The sequence below is a fragment of the Salminus brasiliensis genome, chromosome 2 (assembly GCF_030463535.1).
Source record: "Salminus brasiliensis chromosome 2, fSalBra1.hap2, whole genome shotgun sequence".
Lineage (NCBI taxonomy): Eukaryota > Metazoa > Chordata > Actinopteri > Characiformes > Bryconidae > Salminus > Salminus brasiliensis.
This window is the reverse complement of record NC_132879.1, coordinates 46,532,386-46,550,872: the sequence shown is the minus strand read 5'-3', so window position 1 is coordinate 46,550,872 and position 18,487 is coordinate 46,532,386. Positions and strand designations below refer to the sequence as shown.

At 42.1% G+C, this 18,487-nt stretch overlaps 1 protein-coding gene across 2 annotated transcripts in view; it reads left to right on the top strand.

Annotated features, from left to right (window-relative positions):
* The window catches only part of chst11 (carbohydrate (chondroitin 4) sulfotransferase 11), a 77,037-nt gene extending 61,744 nt beyond the window's left edge, over positions 1-15,293 (top strand). For both annotated transcript variants that reach the window (XM_072672950.1, XM_072672949.1), the window contains exon 3: positions 10,058-15,293. In XM_072672950.1, coding sequence (XP_072529051.1) covers positions 10,058-10,912 — 855 coding nt within the window. In that variant the 3' untranslated portion in view covers positions 10,913-15,293. The remainder of the gene's footprint in view (positions 1-10,057) is intronic.
* The last annotated feature ends 3,194 nt before the right edge of the window (positions 15,294-18,487 follow it).

Sequence of the window (18,487 nt, the reverse complement as noted above, 5' to 3'; positions counted from 1 at the left end):
AAATATCTGCAGACTCCGGTACACCGTTCAGCTGGCAGTGCTGCCTGTCTCGGCTAATCTGTCTCTCAGCCGGCACCACTGGGTGTGCAGAGTATTTTGACTTCACCTGCTGTGTGCATATAATTTCCTGTAAATTGTCGGGTTATTTTAGTAGCACATTGCTCTCTTTCTGCTGCTGCTGTTGCTGCTGTTGATCTTGTGGAATGAACTAAAAAAGGGAGCTAAAAGGAGATGATGCAGCGTCCACACGCAAAGTAACTGCGGCAAGCCGTGTGGTAAGCGAAGCAGACAGTGCATCCCATTATTCCATGAAGGCCTCTGCTGTGGTTAGGTGGGGTTTTTTTTTGTACATTTTCAGGACAAAGTGGTTTAACCTTGCAGGGCTGATCTTCAGTGTCAGGACCTACAAATTGATTCTGAAATAGTAAAGTATTTTTTACAAAAGCTACATGATTCATTGTTTAAAACTCATAGAGACAAACTGTTACTTCTCGGTTACTGAGTTAGGCCCCTCTTATTACATATTGTTGCTGTTAGAACAAAACCTTCTATATCCACAAGTATATCCAAGTGAGGCAGTGATAGCTCAGCAGTTAGAGCACAGGGTTGTGGGTTCAAAACCCGGGTTCTACAAGCTCTGCAACCACTGTTGGATCCTTGAGCAAAGTTTACTGGAAACCTGTAAAGTACTGTAAAGTTCATCATTTTGGTCCATTTCTATTGGTCCATTCATCATAACAATTCCATATTTTGTAAAGAGCAGCTGGTGCTTTCAAATTATGTCAAGAAGACCTAAACAGGAACTAGATTTTGTGTCTACACAATGGCAACTCTACAGGAAAAGAAATTTCAGTAGGGGCTCAGTGAGTGGCCTGGGGGTAGTGAGTTCGAATCCCAAGCCATTTTGCTTTGCCATGACAACTGGCCATGCTCCCTCCAGGTGGGTTGCCTGGATAGGCTCTCTCCACTTTATCACTCTAAAGCGTTGTTGGTCAGTACAGGTGTCTGAACCTGGGGCTTTCCTCTGAGCGTGGGGGGGTCCCTACCCTCTTTGTTTCTGAATGCAGGTGGGTTAATTGGCAGTACTAAATTGGTCATTTAGTGGAAATCTCTAGGCACCTCGGTGCCAGGCGTGGGCTATAGTGAAAAAAAAATAATGATTTTACATAACTTTTTAAGGCTCTCCTCTTTAGAGTCTAATATTATTTAAAGTCATCATCCTTGGTTTGATAAATACAGTAAAAAGTGTTTAAAGATCCACACACTAGCTGGAAGCAAGCTTTGCTCTTCAGCCCCGCTCACAATATCTCTTCAAAATATCTTGTTATTTTGTACTGTGTTTATGTTTACCTGCACCTGTTCTAGTGTGATCTAGAGTTTTCACTAGAAAACCCATGCCTAAAACAGTGGATATACACAGTACTAATTAAATCCACTGTTTTTTGAAGGGAGCAGGTTGTGTGTAATGGAATGTGGTCACTGACCGAAATATCTCTTAATGTCCATCACAAGAGAAGCCCATTACAGATGTGTTACTATTCTTAGTACATTTAAGCCATTCAGACAAACCCGGCCTCTGTCAGAGAGAGGCAGTCTCTCAGCGTATATTCAGTTTCAGTCAGCACATTGCGGCACTCCCATTCTCCAGCAGGTCCTTCTCTCTTATCAGCAGGCAGTAAACAGTGTGTGAGAGTTGTAGATAGTGTGTAAACACGTGCTGTGTGAGACTCTCTTTCACACCTTCCTTCTCACGTGCCAAAACACAAAAAGGAGCGATGGAGAGATGAGGGAATGAAAAATTAGCGTGAAGAGTGGAGGCTCTTCTTCCACCATCTGTGCTGCTCTTACACTCACCCTAAAATGCCAAGCAATTAAATCTGAGATGCTGATTTTGGGTGCTTTGGGTGCAGATTTTGCTTTGTTTGTGTGTGTGGTAATATCTGAATAATTACCTAACCTTTTTTCATGGTTTAAGAGAGTAAGATGTCATATTAAGCAAAGTCTTGTGACTATTCTTTTTAATGGAAAACAACATCTTGGTGGTTTTGCTTTATAAGGTTTTGCATTTTTCTCAAAGTGCCAATGCTCTTGATGGCAGTTTGTATAACAGCAAACCATCAGATTGACTGGTAGTAGCATTAGTCCTCTAGATAGTACAGGGAGTATGAACAGTACTTTTCTTGCTCATTGATCTTTACTGTGAGCTGTGAAGGAGCTCGGTACGATATTACACACAAACAGATAAAGCACTGGATTAAGTAACAATATAGTGCCTTCAGATGACTTCTGCTGTGCTTGTCTGATTAAATTGCTACTTGTTAGACTGAAATACAGTGACAGTACTTTAAAATGTCTGCAGTAACAGTATTGTGTGTACGGATGTCCATAAAGTTAAAGCAACTCTATATGAGATTTTCTACCTCAAAGTAACAGCTTAAAATCCAAGCTGATGCTTCACTTACCTGTAATAAGGAGAATAGCATCTCTAGCGTTCTAGAAAATTAACTATGTCATTTAACCCGAGTCATATTTGTGTGAAATCCTGTAATATTACTCTACCACATCAGTCCACATGATTCGTTCACTTCAGATGTCAGCCTGTCCAGGAATGCAGGTGTAAAGTGTATCCTGTAGTGGAGAAGAATGAAAGAATGAATTACACTTCTGTAGGGGGAGCCCATGAGCAAGAAATGTACATTCTTGCATAATGCTTAGATTTGTTTGTGCCTTTATCTTGTGATCACATCTTATTTATCTTGCCATCTCAAGATAAGTTGAAGTCTTGGGAAAACTAATTTTCTCCAGAAAAAAACTGTTTTTTAAGATACAAAATGTGTTTTCTCAAGATAACAAACACCATTTTCTCAAAATACCAAACCATGTTGTCCTACATCAACAAACCCTGTTTTCTCAGGATATCAAACCCTGTTTTCTCAAGATAATAAACATTGTTTTCTCAAAATAAAGAATACTGTTTTCTCAAATTAACAAACCCTGTTCTGGTCTCAAGATGTTTTGTTACAACTTATATTTGTTTTAATAAGTTGAGATCATAAGATTAAGGTTAGGGAAAATGCATTAAATATTTTTGAAATCAACCAGAACTCAAAGTGGGCATTTTAAGGTTGTTGGTGGTTCATAACTCTGGTCTAATTAAGAATGATTTGTCCTATGATAATGTAGAAAAGACAGGGCTCCTGGTTCTTGTAACATACAATCAAAACATAATGACTTTTCTCCATCACCATGCACCTGTGGGCGGGTAGTATAAAGTAATATAATTTCATATAATATAATTTCATGGTTTGTCTCACCCTCCTACCCACCCACTCCCACTTACCATCAAGCTCAGCTATGAAAATGCTCAGAGACTCTCCTGATACTGTTTTACTGAGAAATTCATTCATTAGCTTCACCACATATTAACCTCATAACCCTGCAGAACCACCAGTGGTTCAGTGGATATAAATTAGGAGCAACTCGGCCAGTTTACATTGCTTTCCATGTAGTTACCGCAAAGTAATCCTTAGGGTGTAATAAAAGTCACGGAGCATAAGAGCATAAGAGGTTCAAAACAGACAGCTTTTCTTTTCAAGGCAGCAGGCATTAGGGAAGTGATCTTGATTGGCAAATATCAGCATCCCTTAAGTGTACATGGGAGGTTCAAGTATCCAGCAGTTGGTCAGGGAAGGGCCGAGACATTCCAGCCACTCCTGCCTGTTCTGAAATTCTATAAGATCGCGGTCACGCAGAAACCTTATATCTCCAAATTAGCAAAATACCTACTAAACTTTAAATGGAAGTCAATGTAAAAATATTTATCAAGAAGTCAATCATTTTGAGACAAATGTAAAGACCCACCTCTGGATTCATGTTATGTCAAAGAGTGAAAAAGACAAAAATGGAGATATGTTTTGTGTGACAGTGAGGATATGGCAGTTTTGTCTTCAAGTATATTGCCAAAAAGTAATGTTTTAACTTTAACGCTTTAAAGCTCCTTTGAAAAACCTTTGCTGCAGAAGTTTGTGGCGAGGACGCAGGAAAGGTTTTCTTCTGATGAATCTTTAACGAAAGTCATGCAGAGTAAAAGAGTCTGCAAAACCCTACTACACCTGGATGTGTCTTCTAGCAATCCTACGAGCAGTTCTCTCAAAGCTTTTTGGATCTCCCAGGCCTCAACCTGACCTCCACCGATCCTGTTAACTGCTAAAACTCTATAATCTTTTTCATGATAAATGCAGTTGATCAGTGGGGCTGAGACTACTGATGATACCTGTGATACACTTAGAGAAGCGTCATGATTTCATGATTCACCAATTTATCAGGATAATAACAACAACATGGCCACCCTTGGACATGACTTGATAAGGATAAAATGAAGAACGTGAGAGTTTTCATGTTTTTGTTCTGTGCATTAGTCATTTTGGAGCATTTCTATTGGTCCATTCGTCAGGAAATTTTGACACAATGTAAAGAACAACTGCCAGAAGATTTGTGCGTGCCAGGGAATGTTTAGACAATGTTATATAGTGTGTTTTACATTTACATTTTCATTTACGGCATTTAGCTGATGCTCTTATCCAGAGCGACTTACATGGTTACTCATATTAAAGAGGTGGGCCAATGCAGTGTTAGGAGTCTCTTATTGGTGTAGCACACTCAGACTGGGAATCGAACCCTGGTCTCCAACATGGTGTAATAGCTCACTGGCACACCAACCACTACATTTTAAAGCAGAGAGCTGAGACGTATGATTTGCTTTTGTAGAATCTGAACAACACACACACACTTAACTGCACCTGACTGAATAAAGTTAATTACAGTGGACACTACGTCCATTAGCAGTAGATAATTAAATGTTGGCAGCCGTATCGTTGTGATCAGTCATTCTCGAAGAACCTTAAAAGACTTGCTCTGCCTCAGGACTCCCGGCCTGCGTGCTATAGATGTTTGCTCTTATTGAGCGAGAGCTAATGAAAGGCTTCCCGCTCATTTTTCTTTCCAGTTTTCACATCGTAAAAAAGAAGCGTGACTCAGACGGGGAAACCGAGTGACGGAGCCAGAAATAGAGCACACCCTACTTTGCCCCACACTCGCAAAGCGCATGCAGCCTTCTTACGCCAGTATTAGAGTTGTGAAGAGTTTGCCGTGACCTTTTGCCACTTTTGTTTGTCCGTTAGCAGAGGAGGCTTCCCAAAAATCCTCTCAGCATGTTTAAAGAGCTGTGGCTAATGCAGCCTCTTTGATACTGATGAGCTTTTTCGTGTATAATGTGGTGCTGATGAGTCAAGCTGTGTTGTAGTGAGTTTTCTAATGAATTTTGCAACGCCCACACACACACAAACACACACACACTAAAAGGGTGAGCAAAATAGACAAAAAAAAAACATCACAACACAATACGTCATTTCCAAAGGCCAGGAAGTTAAAGACAACACTGTTCTTTAACCTCTGAAAAGGCCATTGGCCCTCCAGCAGGCCAAAAGTCTTATTACACACTTCTGTTATCAGGGAAAAGACCCTGTAGTTGCTGAATAATATGCATTAGTGTGTAATTAGCATTGGCGTGTTAAGGGGTTAAACTTTAAGCAAGATTGGAAAAGGGACCGACACAAAAGTTTGGGTATCCTGCATGGTCAGTACTTAGTAACTCCCCATTTGACCAGTATCACATATTGTAAACACAGCTAAGAGTCTTTTGGTTCATGTTTGGGGTTTTTTAGCCATACGTTCTTGCAAAAGGCTCCTAGTTCTTTAAGGGTTCTGGGCCACCTTGTATGCCTTTTTTTATTTTAAGATCTATCCTGAGATTTCGGATAGTGTTTTAAATCAGGGAGCTGTATTAGCCATGGCAAAACCTTCAGCTTGCGCCTCTTGAGGCACTCCATTGTGGATTTTGAGATGCGTTTAAGATCACTGTCCTGCTTTAGAAGTCATACTCTTCATCTGCAGCTCTTTTACAGATGGGGTGATGTTTGCTTCCAGAGTTTTCTAGTATTTAATTAAATCTGTTTATCACTGGACCTGTAAAATGTTCCCTGTACCACTGGCTGCACCACAAGCCTAAAGCATTACCGATCTACCCCATGCCTAACAGCAGTTTCAAGCTGATTGTTGCCAATTGCCAAAATGTCATGTTTGAACTCATCAGTCCACAACACTTGTTTTTTTAATTGCATAACAGTTGTTTAGATGTTTGTTGCAGAATTTCTTGATGTGGACGCAGGAAGAATTTTCTTCTCATGCTTTTTTCATGAAAGGGATATTTGTGCAGGTGCCCAGACTTGACTTGTCTTTCTGTTAATCCTACGTTTCAGGCCTCAACTTGACCTCCACTCTTCCTGTTAACTGCTAAAACTCTCTGTAAAAGATATATGCAGTTGTTCTGGAACCACTGATGATACCTGTGATATACTTAAGGAACCATCATGATTTCATGATTCCCCAATTTATCATGATAACGATAACAACTTGGCCCCTTGGACATGACCAGATGAAGATAAAATGAAGAGCGTGCGAGTTTTCATGATTGTATTCCATGCATTAGCATTCGTATGACCTGACCTTACGCTTACATCCGTAGAGACATTTTGATCAGTGCAGCTCTCTCTGACACAGTGACCTCTCTCTCTTTCTCTCTCTCTTTTCGTCTTTGTTCTCGGCTATATCATACACTACTGACTGCACACACAAAGCCTGTCTATTTTATGATCTGATAAACTGGACAGCCAGAATACTGCGAGAGAGCTGCGGAGCTCTGGGGAAATTCCATCATAACAAAGCTTGTACTGTGGAAAGAGTGTAGTAAAGGCAGGGTTTGTAGACGAGCGAGGAGCAGACTGCATCTGCAGAGGACCAAGGAGCGGAAATCAATAATCAGTCAATGAAGTTTGCTCTGTTTCGAGATTAACAGTCTGATTAATAATGAATATTCCGTGCTGAAAGAAGTGTAACATCGAGAGTAAGGTGGGCCAGGGCTTCTGTGTGTTCGCTGAAGCATTGTTTTGGGGGTGTTTTGGGGGTAGACAACATCTGAACTGGCATTAAAGGATGCATTGTTGGGCAATGGTGAAATTCACAGCTGGCCTGTGAGATTGCCCCCTGACATTTGACCACTGCTGACCTATGGGAAGGGTAATTTGTCCAGCCAGCAGTCACAACTCAGTGAGAGTTCCCTTTTATAACGTCTATGTGTTGACGTCTAGGCTTGACTACTAAGTCCATTTGCAACCTTTGCAATTGTACAGTGGAAAATGGGATAGTTCAGTTATTTGAGTTATTCTTGAGTTATAGGAGTGAGGAATTAGGGGCTTATAGTTAGAAAATTCTGAAATACACACACAGCTTGTCTAGTCCCTGTAGAGAGGTATTGTCAATAGAATAGGACTCTCTGGATCAGATAAACATGAACCTATTGGCATCATGCCTAATGCCAAGCTTGGACTAGATGGGTATAAAACTGTGAAGCAGAGGAAGTGTGTTCTCTGGAATGATGGTGCTCCATTCAGTACTTGAGGTTTGAGGGATGAGGTGGTGGAGTGGTGATCATTCACCATCCTGACATTACTAACACTTGTCGCTGAATGCAGTCACATTCTCACAGCAGTGCTTTAAAATCTAGTAAAAAAAGCCTTCCCTGGACAGTACAGACAGTTACTTTAATAAACAAACTTTGAATACCCTTGTTTTTGGAAGAAACAATGAACGTAAAGGTGTCCCAATATTTTTGTCCAAAAAGTGAATGTACACAAATGTAAGAAAATGTGCAAGAACACAATCCCAATTGCGTACTAATTAATAATACTAGTTAGTTTTTGAGTATATTGTATGTAAAATAGCTAAAAGAGTATGATTCAAGTATGGTTATGATGGATACTACTATTCCACAATGCATCCAGCCTGGAAAAATCTGAATAAAATGGGGGATGACGGCATAGCAACGCTTCATCACTTCCTGTCAGTACAAAAGGGGTTAGTATGTTAATATTTTGTGTACCAACCTGCCAAACCTGCACTATTAATATCATTTTACATCCAATAGCTTATAGTTTTAGTGTGTAGTATGCAATATGGACACAGCCAAAGACCAAGACATAAACAAAGAGCCATGTGCAAGTCATGTGTCGCATCTCTTACATATTGTAAAATCAGTGTCATTGGCAGCTTCTTGTGTCTTAAAGTGGAAATACATGTAAAGGCAGTGGTTTAGTGATTTATCACACATGTTCATGAAAAAGGATCATTCACCGAGGAAGAACACATCAACCAGATGCTTCTCGTACCCAGACTCAATATCTTTTACCTACAGTGCTGTTTTATGACTTTAATAAGCATTATCTAGATTAAAGGAATGTCTGAAACACTTAAACCATTCCTAGACTGCCGACCAGCATGACCATTCACGCCGGAGATACAGCGCAGAACAGTCCTTTGATCTTCACAGACATTTGATGAAAAAGGAAAGGGTCAAGGAAAGGGGGCATACAGGAGCATGAGGATGTGCTGTGCATACTGATGCTCTCCATGGAACAATTATGATGATGCACTTAAATCACCATATATTAAAGGCGGTGAGCAGTAGCTGGTGCACCACAGGGTCTCCTGGGTATACAAAGTCTAGTCTCATAATTGGTCTGTTCTAGACATGAAAGAGTCTCACACGTGTGTGAAATTGTCTGTGTGTATGTGTGTGTGTGTGTGTGTGTGTGTGTATGATCATGACTGCACGGCTGAATGTTAAGCTTTTTGCACCCCGTCTGAGTGATTTATCACTTGGAGTTGAAGGACAGGGACAGTGTTTGGAGAATGGACACAGGATGCCTTGTTAAGTCTTGTTGAATTACTCAAGTTCATTATAAACTCTAAGCGCTTGGACAATGGCTTTTTGATTTGCTTGTTTCCTAAACATGCCAGTTCTCTGGAAGCCAAAGAATCTTATCTCCAGAACATGGACAATAAACTCTTCGAATAATTGATAAACTGCGGATGTTTAGATTCAATCAGAGCTGGCCAAGATGTACTTTAATGGACTAGCATCAGCAATATTAATGCTAAACAGAGTGTTGGAAGCCAAGAAAAGGAGGACTTTGTGCACATTAGAGCAACCTCAAAGAGGGCCAGGATTTGTGGAATAGGGTAAACCTACACAAAAAGTGTGAATAAGGATTCTATAAAGTACTGACAAAGTGTTCTTTGAGTTTTCCGTCACAGAGAACCAGTTAAACGGGCAAATATCTATCCCCCTCGTCCCATGTTTTTTTTGTTTAAAATGATCATTTCTAACACTAACAAATACAAATCTTATTTTCAGATTTGATAGATCACTAATGAGCTCATCACCATTAATGAGGTGTTATTTTATTAATAGAGAAAAGTAGAACATGTGGGGTCTGTGTAAAAAGGCTAAAAATATCCACATCATATTGTTTATCACTGTAAAAATGGTCATAATTATCATCATATCACCCACCTCTGCATGGATTTTAGGTTGAAGGTGTAATTAAGATGCAATTAGGAAAGGACAGTAAAGAGTAATAGTGAAAGTAAATCAAATATGAAAAACCTTCAGACCTGCAAAGGACCTTTAGGAAAATTAGGCCAATTCTGGAGTGGTGGAGCACTGTTCTACTGCGCAAAGTTGACCTTCATAAAAGGTCATCAGACAAAAAACCTTCTTTAGTCTAACGTCTTGCCTTTTGGTAATCATTTAATCTTTCAGGTCGCTCAGCTATTTACAGAAACAGATATTTTTTTGATTAATTTATTGATTGAATTTTTTACATTACACATTTCCCACAATCTTAACAGTTTGAACAGCTACTGTATCAAAGCTAATGATCATGTACATTGGTTCTCTAAAAAAGGTCCCATATTGTTAAAAAATTCTTCATATCTGAGCCTCTCAAAGAAACAGATATTTTGATGAGGTATTCATACGCTTTTGCAAGCCACTGTGTCTTCTTAAATAGACATGTTTGATGTTGACAGCTGTGTCACATGGGAGTATTTTAAAGCTCAGTAAAGCTCATGTTTTTCTTTCCGACTTGTTCCCCCTCAGGCGGAGTTCTCAAGATCAGCGCTCCTTCACCAGGCCCGCCGGGACCAGGTTGCGGAGACATGTCGCGCCCACAGCGCCTCCAGCCGGAAGCGGCGCGTGTTGACGCCGGGCGATCTGAAGCACCTGGTGGTGGATGAGGAGCACGAGCTGATCTACTGCTACGTACCCAAGGTGGCCTGCACCAACTGGAAGCGGGTGATGATGGTGCTGAGCGGGCGCGGCAAGTACACAGACCCCATGGAGATTCCGTCCAATGAGGCGCACGTGCCTTCCAACCTCCGGACGCTCAACCAGTACAGCATCGCCGACATCAACCACCGGCTGAAGAGCTACCTCAAGTTCCTGTTCGTGCGAGAGCCCTTCGAGCGCCTGGTGTCAGCCTACCGCAACAAGTTCACGTTGCGGTACAACACGTCCTTTCACAAGCGCTACGGCACCAAGATTGTGCGGCGCTACCGCAAGAACGCAACGGCCGAGGCGCTGCAGAGCGGTGCCGACGTCAAGTTCCCTGAGTTCGCCGAGTACCTGGTGGACCCGGCGACGAGGCGCGAGGCACCGCTCAATGAGCACTGGCAGACCGTCTACTCGCTGTGCCACCCATGCCACATCCACTACGACCTGGTGGGCAAGTACGAGACACTGGAGGAGGATGCCAACTACGTTCTACGACTAGCTGGCGTGGGTGACCAGCTGCACTTCCCGTCCTACGCAAAGTCCACCCGCACCACTGACCAGATGACGGCCGCCTTCTTCCACAACATCAGCGCCCGGCAGCAGAGCCAGCTCTATGAGCTCTACAAGCTGGACTTCCTCATGTTCAACTACACCACCCCCAGCTACCTGAAACTGCAGTAGAAAGGCGCGCAAGAGTAACACATTCACGCATACTGTTGCGTGCGCGAACTCCAAGCTGAGCTTAACTTAACCAGAAGATCCTAAAGGTGGAGGGCAGGGAGCAAAGGTGGCTGCTGAAAACACTTGATCGACTGGCGTCGCGGGGGACAGACCAAAAACGCTCTACTTTTTAAAGACTGTATTATTGTCCACAAGGCGTGGCATCTGCTGTGTTGTGACTGGACCGAGGGTCTCGTCCTTAAACGGAGGTTATGTGAATGGGAGTATTCGACGTGAGGGAGATGTGTACTGTATTTGCTCATGATGTCATGTTTGAAGAGTCCAGTATTCAGGCATACTAAGTTAACCTCAGTACGTCTGTCAATACATTTGTCCATTGAATTGTAAGATAAAGATCACATTACTGTTTATATGCTCAGCCGCCAATAAGCAATATGACACAATCCGAGCTGCCGGCTCGTTGGCTGTAATGTCATCGGCAACAATCTTCACACCCAACAACCTTCATTTTCAGTGCTTCATGCGGAAGAACTCTCTTCTTGAGCTAAGGACTCACTGGACGTGAAAGACAAAAGAGACATTAAAGGGACTTTCAGTTCTCTTCCATCCCCCAGTATCTGGTACAGGACAAAGATCAGCGGCTGTAATCTTCCACACATGTCAGTGTTGTTTGTGGTTATCCCCTTAACTCTCCTGCAGCCATCCTTTGTTAAAAGGCCAGCGCCTGTACATGTACAACCATACAGCGCATATGTAAAGGCCGGGCCTATGGGCTATGCGTGCACACAGGAAATGGCTTTGAGTGGTGCCTTTGTGTAGTAGGTGTAGACAGACAGACAGACAGACAGACAGACAGACAGGCAGACTCTCAGAGGAGATATGCAGGTCAGTGGACAGCAAAGGTCCCTTTTGACCCTTTTTACTGATCCAGGGGCTCTCGCTGCTCCTACAAACTCCCAGCCATCTTTCAATAATTAAGGGAATTTGTTTGTTTGTTTGTTTGTTTGTTTGTTTGTTTTTCTCTGTGTTTTTATTGTCTGAGCTGCGAGCAGCTGAACAAAAGATTATTTAAATTACTTTGTGAAGATGAAACGAGGAACATTTAATATTTTTTCCAGGGAAAAAAAGAAGAGGCTTAGTGGTAGATTTGTAAATGGAATTATTATGGTTTTTAATGCTTTTCTTTCCTGCTTCTTCACGCGGTACGTTATTGGCGGGCTCTCGTGTGGCTTTCAGTTGTCAGGGGCGTACAGAAGTGGGCAAGACTTTGGTTTCTGAGATGTTCTCACGGGAAAGGTTCACTCACTCAAAGGGGGGAAAAAGAAGGAGAGCGCGAGAAAGAGAGAGACAGACAATCTGTTTCATCCATTAGATGATGGCTTCATTGTATGGCCTCTTTTCCAGTTTAAGCACTTCAAAAGGAGTGGATGCTTTCATTAGCAGAAATGTCCTTTTTTCCACCGTCTTTGTTTGCTTTGACTGTGAATTAGAAGAGACTGAAAATGATGAAATTGCTTATTTATATATGTTCCGTGCCACAGGCGGGTGTGTCCAGCGTCTGTACAAAAATCCTACACTGGTAATGGTGACTCAGTCTAGCGCTACAACCCCCTCCTCCTTCTTTCTCTCTCTGCTGTTCTAGACAGTCTGGGGGAGTGGTGTGCCTGGATAAATGAATGTTGATATGTCAGATCTCTGCTCCTGAGCTCCTGTAGAGCAGGGTCTTAACAGGAGACGGCCGGTAGGCCCCTTGTGATGAAATTCAGGGTTCAGTCCAGAGTCAGAATTCAAGCCACATGTTGTTAACCTCTCTTACCCTCTAGTTCTTTCTATCTCAATCTCTCTCTCTCTCTCTCTTTGTCAAACGTTTTTCTGCTGCAGTTTCCCTCTTCCAGATTTCATTAAAGCAATAAATTAAAAGCTCCTGTCATGTTGGCTTTTCACCAGCTCCCTCAACTGAACCAACCTACCTAAAGCAGCATTATGAAATTAGATGATTTGGAATTATTCGCTCCTGGGCTCCCCCTGCAGGTGAGGAATGTAATTCACCTTTACTCCACTGCAGTAAACACAAATCACGCTTTGTACAGGAGCATTTTTTAAATATAAAACCTGCATCCAAAGTAAAATAAGCTTTGGGACTGACTCAGACGACTAATATTACAGGGTTTTACACAAGACTCGGGTTTTGCAGCTTTACGCAGTCCTCGTGATTTCCACCAAAGTTACATAGCGCAGTAGGTGGTGTGACGAGCCCAAAGCGCTGTCAGTATTACAAGTCAGTGGAGCATCAAAATGATGTTAAAGCTGTTTTTGTAAGGTAACAATGCTACCTAATGATACTTTAAGTGAAGAAACATGAGCAGAACAGAATGAGAGTGAGCAATTTAAAAACCCCACCCATGGAAATTTAGAGTCTACCCACTTCTGTTTAAATGCTTTTAGTTTTTTCTTTGTTCACTCATTGACAGCTCACTCAAGATTTACTAACACACACACACATAGAGCATTGTTCCTCCACATGTGGGCACACAGGCAACATATTAGGCGCAGTGCCTTTCAGCCTCTCACTAACACTCTGTCCATCATCTCTCTCAAACACACACATACAGGACAGCTCACGCTCACACACAGGAGTGCCTTCATGTAAACTCACACCACAAACATTTGACCTGATAAAAAGCGCTGATCTGCAGTCAGTTCTTGTATAATAACTGTAACTATACAGACACTGCAGAGCGGATTGTAGATCAGCTCTCTTAAAGAAGGAACACCCCAGCGTTCTTTAAACTACCTGCCGCAGTTGTAGTGTACGATTAATTACCGCAGATAGTAATTCTGATATATTGCTTTGGACTTAAAGAGGAATTCCACCAATTTTTTCACCAAATGCTAATGGGTAAAATATTGGATATTTGTTTTTTTCTGGGTATTTTATTTGACTTATGGCACTGTGTATGTGTCCGTTTGCCATAAATGGCATTTTACAATGTGCTCTAGGCCAAAAACATGCTGTAAGACTAGTGTACAAGAATGTCTCAGGCACTAAAGCAAAGTATTCATAACCTACTCCACAACACGTCCATTCACAAGCGCTACGTAATCATGTAGTAGCTTTCTATGCAGTAGCTTTTATCATGGTACATGGTTTACTCCTGAACCATTTCATTAAGCTCAAAAATCAAGATATTCCCTGTTCTCTTAAAACACACCTAACGTACAGTGTAAAGTTTATGTCAGGCAAAAACCTTGAATCTCCATTTTTGCCATAATGTGAATCAGGCAGCAGCTTTACACATTATCTCTCCTATCACATGCAATGCTCCCGACACTGGGAGGGTGAGGGTGAAGACCAACACCAGCCAGCCAGCTCTTTTTTTTTCCCGAACTGCTGCCAATGCAGCTTCACCAGGCAACGAAACAGAGGAAAGTGCTGTGTACTTGGCTCTGATGTATCGGCCAGCAGTTGCCAGTGCTGGCCAGCATCGCACTGGGATAAACTGGGGAGAAATCTACCCACGGGGTCCCGCTGACCGATGGCTGGCAGCATGATTGGGATTCCAAATAACGATCCTCTGGTCAAAGTGACAGCACCTTATTGCGCTGGACCACTCGAAGTCCACAGGCAGTTGTTCTTAATATTATGTCAGAATTTCATGATAAGTGAACCAATTGAAAGGCTCCAAAACAGCATAAATTTTTGACATATTGGAGATACAAGGTTTATTTTGAGTGAAACACGTCAGAGTTATTGTCTGTAATTGACTGTATTCTCCAGATTCAGCAGATAGAGAACAGGTTGAGAAACACTAGGGTGTTCCTTCAGGTTCAGACACTTAACAGGACACACTGCATCTGCTTTGCTTTCCTCTGGGCTCTCCGTGGCCCTCCAATATGTGCCTGTCATATCATGTGGATGTAATGCTGTTGTGCTATTGTACGCCCTTCAGCATCATACTCAGGCAGCCAGGTGTGTCTCTGTGCGTTTGTGCGTAAGTGTATGTATGTGTGTGTGTGTGTGTGTGTGTGTTTGCACATGTACACACTGGCTGCTCTGCCTCTGTCAAGCTCATACAGGGCTTGGTTGTCCAACATTCGCACACCAGCCGCTGTCTTATTTATTTATTTATTCCTTGTCTCTGTGGCAACGCGCAGGGACTCTTGTGTGTTATGTTTTTGCTCTTTTTCTTCTCGTTCGGGACGGACTCATCAGGTCCGACCTCTCTCACCAAAAAAAGGGGGGAGGGGGCAAATGCAAATGTATGGGACTGTCGGATCGGTGTGCTCCGAGAGAATGTGCTCTATAGATCATGCTCTCTCTCTCTCTCTCTCTCTCTCTCTCCTTCTCTGCTGTTTTGTCAATAAAGCTGAAAAATCCAAATACGTGTCTGCTGCTTTTATTCCTGTTTAAATGCAACTCAGTATAATTGCTATAAGGCCTTTCAAACTAACCACACCCTCATTCAGCATTCCCATCTATTACTCTGACTGTAAACTGCACTGTTATACATTAGTGTATATGAGCTTTCCTCAACTCAACACTACGGGTGTACCAATGCTTCCAAACATTGGGCTTCATTTGCCAAAATTTTTTTAAGAATTTACTTCGATTTGTTTGTGGGAAAAGTCTTTAAAAGGTCTACATCAGGTTCATGATGTGTTTTTGTTTTGTTTATCAGATTTTTCTCCCATTTCCTTCCAAATTTAAGCCGCAAATTAGCCAACCCATGCAATTCCTCTTGACACTAATGAGGGTGGACCATGATTGTCAGGCTCTAACAGACTTACTAAATCTGCCAGTTAACAGGCGAGTTGGATCAGGAGCGCTTCAGCAGAAAAGACACAAAACTGCACCAGAGCCAAGCCCCTCCAAAACCAGAAATGCTGACCAGAAACTTTGCATTAGTGAATTCTGTAGAATTTAGACAGTATAAAGCCACTTTCAGCAGCAGAGAAAGTGCTTGCTCTGTGCCCACCTTTAATACTGAGGCCAGGCAGTTAACCACTACATCAATTACCACAGACCACGTAGGTGTATGTAGCCTAGGGGGTATGACTACACCGTGATTGTAAGTGAAAGGAGAAAGACAGGCCTAGTATGCAAATGGATGGTGCCAGGAGCCAGTGAGAAAGGTTGAGTATTACCTTTAACCTTTAAGGATGCACCGCCCAAACATAAGGCACACCCTCAACGTCACCATGGTACATTACTCACCGTAACGCAAATTATGCCAAAACGTTGATAAATGTATCTCAGCTATTCATTTTTCAGTTAGTGTGACTTAACCCTTTAATGTAGAGAGGCTTCTTACACACTACACACAACACAGACTAACTCAACTCTGTACATCTTTGAGTTGAATCAACTATTAATCATGGAGTTTATTCGGATGCCATTGGCAAATGGACAGTGATTGGCTAATGCAAGCTTAAAAAGGCACACACTTTTTAAAAAGTAACTTGTACTGATGTTGGATTTAGATCATGTCTCTCATACTGATGTTTTTTGGTAGGTCTATGTAACTGACCTGTGAGGGTTCAAATGAATACGTTGTGAATAAGCTGAGTTGTTGTGTTAGGTCACGCAGTGCTGGGAGGTAGATCTCCAGGAGTGTTAGAGTGGGGATTTGAACTGAACTTCAGCCCAAAGGCCTCTGAGTTCTCTGTCCTCTATTATAGTCTTCTCCCAAATCATCACAAATTGAAGGCGTGGTTCGACCAAGCAGATCTAGTCCATTTCGTCACCAATTAAGGCAGAGCTATGGACAAAACTATGGTTGCCACCTTTCAGAAATGAAAATAAAGGACGCCCACCAAGGCTCCTCTGGGCCATGACCACCATAGGCCTACAAACATTTTTAATCTAGGAAATGTATAAATAAAAGAAGAAACAGTTTATCTTAACTAATGTATTTATTTATGAACTATTATTCCATTAATTTAATTTGTTCTTTAAATGGCCATATATAATATTTATATTGGCTAATACTACTGAATATTAAAAATGTTCATTCATTCGACTCTAAAACTTAACATCCTAAACAATCAATCAAACCACAATAGTCTACTAAAACAAGCTATGCCTATTTTACAATTTGTTGTTATCATCTTCACTGACGCTGTCCAGCCAAGGATGTTCCTCTTCCCACTCATGTCTGTATTGGACATTTATGGAAATCCGGAACAAAATTGGTTCTATACAGGACGCAACATTCCAGTGCCAAATAAAGGACGATGCTGTAGTTTATGGGACGGGTGGCAACCCTAGACACAACAGAATTTTCAATGTCTTGGGGGTGCTCAAGCCAGCAATTGTTGGACACATTACATGTAATTCCTACAAGCGGTATGTCTGAAACGGATGATCGAGCACATTGAGCCTATGTTCCCAATGACTAAGTTCTCAACGGTGCTTAGATCATATGAATGCGTTGTTGTCCTCAACCCTCAACTCATCTCCTGATGAGCAGTGTGGCACCTTGCATTGTCTTGTTGGCATATCAAGTCATTTTCTTAAGTTATCCATTAAAAAAACAGAAAGGAAAGTTCCCCCAGTGGCTAAACATTGGTGTATAACACATGCATGTGAACCGTATGAGCAATTCTTTCTGTCTGCCAGTGTACTATTCAGTTTTACCCCAACATAGAACGTGCAAATGAGGGAGCCTTGGCAGTTCAGTCATCCAAAACCTTTGAAGGAGAAAATCTCTCTTGATCAGTTTTTGCAGTCCTAAAACAGCTATTCTTGCTGAGAAGATGTTATTGAAGCTCCTCCAACATGGCTGACCTTGGTGCGCCAAGGCTGGATTCTGTGCTCTGTGGGAAGGCCTGATCTCTCTGATTATATGTGTGCTGCTCTGCATCCCACCGTGTTTTGAAGTGGCGCCTTTGAAGAAAATGTTGGTAGAAAGAAAAGCAGAAAAAGCCATAAGTGCGCCAGGCTTTTCATTCCACTTAGGTGCTTCAGATCTGTACGTCATCTGAAAGCAGCAAAACGCAGCATGACAGCCCTTCAACGAGACGCCAGGGTTCTTCATGATAAGGAGCTATGACATGGCCTTCAGTGGGTGTAGAGATTAGGACAGTTGAACTGTATACATTAAACACGGGGTCGTGGTCTGAGACTTTTCTGCAAATTCAGCCTCTGAACGCTCTGAGGGCACTTGTGGGTAGATACTGCACCTGTGAAATCGTCTACTGCCAAGCTTGCCCCACCCTTTAAACCCAAACCCTGGCCACAGCCTCACAGTGGGCCTCCACTGATCTGAAAATACCCCAGCTCTCAGCTCTGATCCTTCATCTCCTTCATCCTTTCTCTTTCTCTCATTAGAAGAAGGAATTGCCCACATCAGGCTTGCCTTTCGCCAGTGTCATACTGTATATATATATATATTTTTTTTTTTTTCTTTCAAAGCACATGTGTGGGAGGCTGAGATTGGCTTCTTATGATCTTCCAGCTTCCTACTGTGTTTTACACTCTACACTTGGGGCACCTGAACAATGGTGCGTCTTTATTGTACCACTTTTATTAGGGGTGGAGTTTTGAGGTGGAATTGTTAAAATGGTTAGAATTAG